At 41.9% G+C, this 9,323-nt stretch overlaps 1 protein-coding gene across 1 annotated transcript; it reads left to right on the top strand.

The window, feature by feature from the left end:
• Positions 1–2,496: 2,496 nt before the first annotated feature.
• Positions 2,497–8,966, top strand: LOC111969671 (cytochrome c1, heme protein, mitochondrial). Its single transcript, XM_023995834.2, has 7 exons — positions 2,497–2,667; positions 3,727–3,917; positions 5,000–5,126; positions 5,351–5,508; positions 5,758–5,918; positions 6,249–6,349; positions 8,396–8,966. The coding sequence occupies exons 1-7, from the start codon at positions 2,587–2,589 to the stop codon at positions 8,498–8,500; spliced, it is 924 nt and encodes a 307-aa protein (XP_023851602.1). The 5' UTR covers positions 2,497–2,586; the 3' UTR covers positions 8,501–8,966.
• The last annotated feature ends 357 nt before the right edge of the window (positions 8,967–9,323 follow it).

Here is a 9,323-nt window from a genome sequence, read left to right as displayed (position 1 = left end):
ACRAACCAATAAGAATGCTTGAACATTGAATACACCTTTCTTTAGAGGCAAGTGGAAACATAACCAACCCTGTTACACAGGAGCTCATCCGTTCACCTACTCTGCATCTCACAAAGACACGGCGGTTGGAACCAAAAATCTATTTGGACTCCAGACCAAAGGACAGATTTCCACTGGTCGAATGTCCATTGCTCGTGTTTCTTGGCCCAAGCAAGTCTCTTCTTCTTCTTGCTGTCCTTTCGTAGTGGTTTCTTCTTTGCTTCGACCATGAAGGCCTGATTCACACAGTCTACTCTGAACAGTTGATGTTAAGATGTGTCTGTTACTTGAACTCTGTGAGGAATTTTTCTGGCCTGCAATTTCTGAGGTTCAGTTAACTCTACTGAACTTATCCTCTGCAGCAGAGGTAACTCTGGGTCTTCCTTTTCTATGTCGGCCCTTATGAGAGTCAGTTTCATCGTAGCGCTTGATGGTTTTTGCGACTGCACTTGAAGAAACTTTAGAAGTTCTTGACATTTTCTGCATTGACTGACCGTCATGTCATAAAGTAATGATGTACTGTCGTTTCTCTTTGCTTATTTATTTGAGCTGTTCTTTCCATAATATGCACTTGGTCTTTTACCAAATAGGGCTATCTTCTGTATACCCTTTGAACAAGGCACACCTGTTATTTGAAATGCATTCCAGGTGACTACCTCATGAAGCTGGTTGAGAGAATGCCACGAGTATGCAAAGCTGTCATGAAGGCAAAGGGTGGCTACTTTAAGAATCTCAAATTAACACTTTTTTGGTTACTTCATGATGTCTTCACTATTATTATAGAATGTAGATAATAGTGAAAATAAAGAAAAACCCTGGAATGAGTAGATGTGTCCAAACTTTTGACTGGTACTGTATATACAGTACTAGCTGCAACCGTCCTGCTGACGGGCTAAATAGGTTGAATAAGGCTACTTCACTTTTGACTGGTACTGTATATATAAAGCTCATGGGTGCTATATGACTGTTCCTGTGGGTCCCATGTGTATCCCATGATCTCCTATAGGTACCCCATAGCATCTCATGGGTCTGCCATGGTGGCCCCATGAGTTTACATGGGATTCTGATGGTGACTCATTAGTGTCCCATGAACTAACATTGACATCCCATGACTTAGATTGGGAATCCCATGGACATTTATCATAAGGGAATTTTGGAGTCACTTTTATTGTAAATAAGAATAGAATATGTTTCTAAAGAATTCTACATAAATGTGGATGCAGCCATGATTARGGATAATCATGATGTCATACCCTGATCTGTTTCACCGGTCTTTGTGCTGGTCTCCACCCCCCTCCAGGTGTCGCCTCTTTGCCCCATTATCCCCTGTGTATTTATGCCTGTGTTCTCTGTTAGTCTGTTGCCAGTTTATCTTGTCTTGTCAGGTCTTACCAGTGTGCATTCCTGTCTTCCTATTGCTCAAGTTCTGTTTTTCCCGGTTCAGACCATTCTGCCTGCCCTGACCCCGAGCCTGCCTGCCGTCCTGTACCTGCCTGACTCTGACCTGATCACAAACCTCTGCCTGTCCTCAACCTGCCCTTTGCTTGACCCGTATTTATAATAAATTATCTGAGAGCTATACTATCTGCTGCCCTTGTCTGTATCTGGGTCATATCCTGATAGTTGTGATACATGACTGAATTGTGAATAATGATGAGTGACAAAGTTACAGACGGACAAATATCATAGGCTACCCCCAAGACATGCTAACCTTACAATATATTTTTTGGAGGGGTATGATAATTATGCCTCTGTAACTTTATCAATCATAATTATTCATGATTTATTTATTTTTTAAATGGGGGAAAAAACAATGAGTGGGGTGTCTCGCTTCCTCTTCTGTCTGGTCCCGTATCTCAGTCCCTTTTCAGGTAGCAGGGCGCATCATTTAATTCACGAGTGTAGACCCAATGGCAATTGCCGACTGTCATTACACTTTTTGCTGTTTTGTAACAGATGTTTATTTATTTCCATTCATCAAATGGCACGAGTTAAATTATTTTGGAGTGGACGAACATGCACATTTACTATTATGCCCATAAACAAATGTAAGCCTACATAGTAGGTCCGTGGAAAAATAGAGAAMAAAAAATATATGTCATGGTATAATTTGCACTCTTGAGTTTCCTACTTGGAATTCCTAGTTGGATGACCATTCAAAATATTTTTCCCATTCGGCGCTTGTTTTTTCCAATTCCCAGTTGTCTTGACAGCGCTGAGGTCGGAGATTTCAGAGTTCCCAGTTGTCTTGAACGCGGCATCAACAGAATCAGCGTTTCCACTAGTTACCATAACACCAAGTCAAAATTGGCTATATCGTAAAAATACGTACATTTACTTTTTGGTCTTAATTTAAGGTTAGGTTTAAAATCACATGTTAAGAAGATAAATTGTAGAAATAGGCGGGGTTTATGACTTTATGCCGGTATGTAACTAGTGACATCCCAGAATCTGCTCAGTCGGAATCAACGCGCTGTCTGACGTAATTGTGGCTGTTTTCACATAGGTTGGTGTTCGCTGTCTTTCGAGGCAGGAAAAGGCAGGAAGATGGCGGCGCTACGAGTGGTCGTGCTATCGGGGACTGGAAGAGCCCTACTATGCACGCCGAAAACGATCAAGGCCCCTCGGGTATGATATGTTTATCCTCTCAATGCTGTATTGGGATTATGTTCACTTCTGCCTGCTTTTTTGTAGGAAAGAGAACACTTTCAAAGCCACCCTGACCGCTAGCCGGGTAACGTTAGCTAGCTAGTACTGTAGCTAACAYGCAAGGTCACTCGTGCAATGCTAACGTTAACGTGAGCTAGCTTGCTACGTTCTTAAGGCACTYCCCAGTATGTTATCCTTGCTATTTTGAAGCGATGGCTTATTGAACATCGTATTGTGTGTTTGTTAGCCTTGGAACATACATCGTCGCCAGTTGATGGGGGATAATGCCATGTCAGGTTCCGTTAGCAGTCTAGTTAGCTAAATGTCTGCTTTTCTTTCCCTGTTTCATAATCAGTTTGATTACAACAGTAACGTTAGCTACGTAACAAGCTTGCTGGAAAGCAAAACCCAGGTAACATTAGCCAGCTATCCAGCAATGTGATTGTATCAGGCTAACGTTAGTTTACAGAGCCAGAGGTGTAGTTTGAATTGACATGGCTAGCTAGATTTTATTTATAAAAACGATTGATTTGAGACTGACTAGATACACTACTATCTATAGGTGAGTCTCTAAACTGGGAAACGTCTTCCTAACTACATGACAACACTTGTTAATGTGTGGTTATCATTAACGTTAGCCTTATGAAGGGTATTTGTTGCCAACCAGTATATGACATCGATATCGCTCTGACTTCATGCATCTGTTCATCAATCACTGCTATCTAGCTAGTTATGCGTAAATGTTGCTACTTGTGATGCTAGAAGTCTCACTCCTTTGGTATCTGTTGTGAGACCCAGGGTATAAGGGAGGTTTCATAACCACTTGGCTGTATGCCTTTGACTTGACATTCGATGCATATTCAGTGATATCATCATGKACCAACAAAGATTGACCACAATATTAAAGTAATTTTGGTCACATCGAAAGTTATTGTMAAGAATACCTCACATGGATGCTTTGGATGACAAATTGTGCAACCCCGGTGTGTKGGTAGCTAGCTACATTCGTCATCTTATGTCAACTCTCTTCCTCGACAGGTCAACATGTCGTTTGCCAGTCTACCCAGGTCAAAGAAGGTGGCCCTGACAGCGTTTGGTGTGTTGACAACCAGTGGGGCCGGGCTTGCTCTGATGCTACAGCAGTCTGTTAAGGCCTCAGACCTGGAGCTCCACCCCCCCAACTACCCCTGGACCCACAACGGCATGTTGTCAGCCCTTGACCACAGCAGGTACAAGCTAACTCATAACCAAGAAGGACACACAATTACATTCTACTGTATCTTGTATAATTGCATGTAACATCATACAGTAATGTWATCACCCAGGCTTTTTCCGGTGCTTGCAATGAAACATTTAATTTGAGACTGTTTCWGTTCATTTTAGGGAAATATAATTTMTCTTAGGACTTCTTCTGTAATACTTGACACCCAGTGTCATAACACGTTATGACTGTCATAACCATTCATAACAGCTGGCGTAAGTTGTCATAACCTTTCATAATATGGTCATAACACTGTCATGAACCATATATTTACACCTGTTGTGACATTGCTTTATTTTATGGCTGGTTATGACACCTACTAAAGAGTGTCAAAACCCAGTTATTTTTTTCTGCCAAGAAGTTTCCTTTCGTTTGAAAGTTTGTTCCTTAAATCCTTTGTTGTAATGAATTCTTTCATGTTTTTTTTCATAATATTTTAAGTAACTTATAGAAAATAAACTGTGACGCTGTCAAGAAGCATTATGACCATCTGTGTCACTTTACTTGGACTAAGAAAATACACTTTATGACACTGTCAAGAAGCATTATGACCTTCATAATCATATAAGCCACATAGGCCTATCACGTACATGCCCTTATGTCAGTCGTCAGTCAAATAGAGGGTGTCTTGTCCTGCTCCTGACGTCGATGTGTGCTCAATTACGATGATAGTTTAATATGGTCAATTACAAAAACAATATATATATATATACTGTTGACTTGTAGGCTATGGTGTAATGGAATGTTTTACCTTGTGTGGTAAGTTCTGTGGGTTTTGACACTCCTATGTTGGTCTCATAACGCGCCATAAAATAACGCAATATATGTCACAACTGGTATAAATATGTGTTGACAGTGTTAGGACCATATTATAACAGGTTATGACAAGTTGTCAGCTGTTATGACATGGTAATGACCGTGTCATAACATGTTATGACCCTGGGTGTCAAGTAGTGTTACAGAATGTTGTTGTTGTTACATACTAGATCATATTTGCCTGACAAGGAGGGCTGGACGAAATGGATAGTAACTGTTTTCTTTATATTGCAGCATCCGTCGTGGATATCAGGTGTACAAGCAAGTGTGTTCAGCGTGTCACAGCATGGAGTACCTGGCCTTCCGTAACTTGGTTGGAGTGTCACACACAGAGGCTGAAGTTAAGGTTTTGGCTGAGGAGGTAAGGCTGTGTCCGTCCTTGTCCATTAGATTAAACTAGGTCATGACCTTATAGATGAGTGCATCAGTTGCTCTGGCTAGAACTTGCACTTAGGCACAGTTCCAGGATCAGTTTTCCCCTGTCCTAACATTAACCATTATGAGCGGGAATGTAAACCTATCAGTTTCTAGGGACATCTTGGTCCTTCTCCAAGTCACTGACCACCGTCTGTGCTTTCCGCTCAGATTGAGGTGGTGGATGGCCCTGATGAGTCGGGAGAGATGTTTACCCGTCCAGGAAAGCTCTCCGACTACTTCCCCAAGCCATACCCCAACCCAGAGGCTGCCCGTGCGGCCAACGGCGGAGCCTTGCCACCAGATCTCAGCTACATCGTCAGTGCCAGGTACTTTGTTGCTAACGCCAGAGTATCTGGTGATGGGTCATATCGACAGTAAACGAAACGTTAGCTTTAAGGTACAATATATTGTAACCTTTTCTTACCCAAAATACGCTTTACTGTCTATGGAGCAGGATAATATACTTTCGTAAATCCACAGCAAGACACTCCACTCCTATTAATCATACAATGATATCGTACCTGAGCTTGCCTTGCAAGTGCCTTGTCCTAAGTAGTTTTTCTCCATTGCTCCAGACATGGAGGTGAAGACTATGTGTTCTCCCTGCTGACGGGTTACTGTGAGCCCCCTGCTGGAGTGGAGGTGAGAGAGGGCCTCTACTACAACCCCTACTTCCCAGGCCAGGCCATCGGCATGGCTCCCCCTATCTACAATGAGGTCCTGGAATTCGAGGACGGTCAGTAGGATTCCCACTTCTTGAGATCACTAACTTGAAATAATATAATGGATAAATCAATTCATAAAGAAATTTTTATACGTCGTGCTCCTAGGACTCCATTTTAACCGTTGACATGACAGGCTGAATGTCTAGGTTCTGGTGTCTGTATAGAGTTAGACTAATGATTTGATATTGGATATAGTATAGTAAAAGTGGCATTTTCCATATTGGTCATTTAGCAGACACTCTCAACAAGAGAAACTTACAGTCAGTGCATTCAACTAAGGTCGATAAGACAACCACATATCACAATCATTGCAAGTAAAACCTTCCATTCTCATGTGACAGGAACCCCAGCCACCATGAGCCAGGTGGCCAAGGACGTGTGCACCTTCCTCCGGTGGGCAGCCGAGCCTGAGCACGACCAGCGCAAACGCATGGGCCTGAAGGTAAGCTGGGAGGGGGCGCCGCTCTCTGGCGTAATAGAACTAGCATCAGAAATGTATTCTCAACCTGGGGTGTATTCATTAGTGCAAACCGTAGCAGAACGTTTTGCAATGAAAACGAGTTCATTTTCAAATTCAGGTAGTCCCTCTTTATTTCGGTCCATTTACTTCCGTTTGGTTTTTAGTAAATACACCTCTGATTTGAGACGTTTATGACCAAATCACTTAGCACTCTTGAGAAGTGGTAGATCTATGTGGGGCATTGCTTGCTGTCAAGCAATCCAAAGAGGCTATTTGCCTTAGTAGTGCTTCCTTTATTTAATTTTTTTATATAGTGGTCACCAGAAGCAAGCGGCTTTTTAAAACATGACAAATGTAAGCCTATGCAACATTAACCTAACAAAAACAGTTCTGTAGGAATGAGGTTTGTGCAGTAGGTCTATTACATTACATTATCACAGCATATTGGCTGTAGGGTGGCCCCTCCCCCGAAGCGACTCTTACACCAGTCGTCGAACTCATTCCACGCAGGGCCGAGGGTCTACGGGTTTTCATTCCTCCCTTGTACTTCATTGACGAATCAAGGTCACTAATTGGTCAATCACTCCCCTCAACTGGTTGTACAGGTCTTCATTGAAAGGAAATACAACACATCTGCCGACACTACACCCTACATGGAATGAGTTTGACACGACTGCTTTACACTGTATGCCCAGAATTTCCTTTTTCCTGTGCTGTCTTAGGAATGCTGCTTTATCTCACCAACCCCCTCTTGTCATACCTCTGGGTAGTAGAGGTTCTGTTGTCTTTACATCCTCTAAGTCTGATATCTGATTGGAAGTTGACTTTTACAGTATCCTATTGGTCAACAATTCAGATTTTGAATCCAAACAACTTGGATGCTTATAAACAGGTCTTAGATTCATTGTCTTCCTTTTTCTTTGTTCCTGACCTGCGCTGGAGAGATACTCTTGCTTTCTCAAACCCAGGGACTSTTGAGGCATGCCTTGTAAATACTTTAACTTAATGGTTTTACTATAATATCAAATGGAGTAAGGCATGTCAAATGTAGATTGTTAAATATTATTTATGCCTGGCCTGCCAATATTGTTCTTCTCAGACCATATTATATTTCAAAACTCAAGCTTTGATGACAAAATAGATCAGTTGCTATATCACTTGCGAGGCACAGCTGAGCATAGATAATTAGCTTTTTTATTTTACTGGACAGATGGTACACTTGCATCTGATGGTCCGTCTCAGCCGAGAGAGGAAGGGAGAGCGCAGCAGAGGGTCCTCGCTCTCTGCTTTCCTCATGTGAGACTGGCCAGAGAGAGGGGACACCTTCCATCTGATGGTGAAACTCGAGTCACACCGCATTTATTTTAGCTTCATGCACAAATTCATGTTATTCCTGTATTCAAATGGACACGACTCACTGCAAATAATTAATTGCKGAAAGAGTAGAAGTAGGGAGAAGTGTGTTTTTATGTTTAGAAAAAGTGCTGAATAAACATGAACTCATAAAAACAGCAGCTCTTTGCTTTATTCTTTCTGGTCATGGTTTTTAAAGTTACTAAATCTCACGTAGGCTAGTATCAAACTTTGCTCTTGGGACGTGGAAGCTGTAGGCACAGTGATTTGAGCTGTCCAATTGCCCAGCGAAGTAGGCACACATGATTTAGCCACAGCTCTCCTGGTCTGCCAGGCAGGTGGAGTTTGTCCCTTCCGACAAATAAAATGGGAACATTTAATGGAACATACCTGGTGCGTAGGGCTTCTGAATCAAGTGCAGCTACCGCCAACAGCGCAAGACGAGAAAATAAAGAAAATAAACTAAATAGGAGTGGAAGCCTTTATCATTGTTTTTTTTACAGAAATGTTTGGTGATTGACTAAGAATGCCTTTAAGATCATGGGTTGGTGACCACTGTTTTAAGACATGACAAGTAGTGCTTTCATATATTCATTGCATTTAATTTCATATGTATCTAACATCATTTAAAAAGACTTGAGGGATCCAATTCACTCAAACTCTTTCTTCCCCCAGCTGCTCATGGGTTCTGCCATCTTGGTCCCTCTGGTCTATTACATGAAGAGGCACAGGTGGTCTGTGCTGAAGAGCAGGAAGATTGCTTACAGGCCCCCCAAGTAAAGACCTGGACAGCTGCATTCTGCCTGCACATGTGGCTGCTCGGCTCGAACTCTGACCCCTCTGATTTGCAATTGTCCATCTTTTAAAAAAACACATGCATTTAAGATACGGTTGCCCTTATTCACTTGATGGGGGTCTTCTCAAAACAAGTTATTRTCTGCCAACAGGGAAGGATGTAAACACAACCTCTAAACTTGTTTTGTACTGTAATCGAACGAAACGTGTCCAGGTTGTGGTCTAGTGTTTCCCAACTCCAGTAACTCCAACGGCACACATTTTTTTTGGGGGGGGGACACTTGTATAGGGGTTAACCAGTTCTTTTGAGGGGATTCTCAACCGGAGTCATTGTATGTTCCTGCAACCTTCTTGTGCTGTTGTGAATATGTCACGTTATAGGTTCTCTACACTTTGGTGTGTAAATATTTAATAAACACTGGTGTACCGAATAAACCATGTTTTAATCCGATACTACCTGTGACAATGTTATTCTGCAATGCACCTACGCCACGCTTTCTTCTCTGTGGTTCATACACTTTCTACACAACTTACATAATATACATGTAGGTGCTGCTTTAGTTTTTGAGATAATAAATCTCTGTCGAGGGAGAAGCTGGTTTTTACATGGTGTGTATTTCTTCTGAACACATTTCCGTTTGGCAATGTGAATTCTTGCATTTAAAAAATGAATTTTGTTCGKTAGCGGGACAGGCAAACGCCAGAGTACTAAATTGTAAACCAATCAAAACTTGTACAATCACTGACGATCACTATTTTATTAAACTAGGCAAGGCAGTTAAGAACAAATTCTTATTTACAATGAAGG

This window comes from Salvelinus sp. IW2-2015, linkage group LG11 (assembly GCF_002910315.2).
Source record: "Salvelinus sp. IW2-2015 linkage group LG11, ASM291031v2, whole genome shotgun sequence".
In the NCBI taxonomy this organism is placed as follows: domain Eukaryota; kingdom Metazoa; phylum Chordata; class Actinopteri; order Salmoniformes; family Salmonidae; genus Salvelinus; species Salvelinus sp. IW2-2015.
This window is presented reverse-complemented; position numbering and strand designations above follow the sequence as displayed.

Coding starts and splice junctions, on each gene's coding strand:
- LOC111969671 (XM_023995834.2), top strand. CDS start 2,587: ATGGCGGCGCTACGAGTGGTCGTGCTATCGGGGACTGGAAGAGCCCTA. Junction 5,127..5,350: donor TTAAGGTTTTGGCTGAGGAG/GTAAGGCTGTGT, acceptor CTTTCCGCTCAG/ATTGAGGTGGTGGATGGCCC. Junction 5,509..5,757: donor AGCTACATCGTCAGTGCCAG/GTACTTTGTTGC, acceptor CCATTGCTCCAG/ACATGGAGGTGAAGACTATG.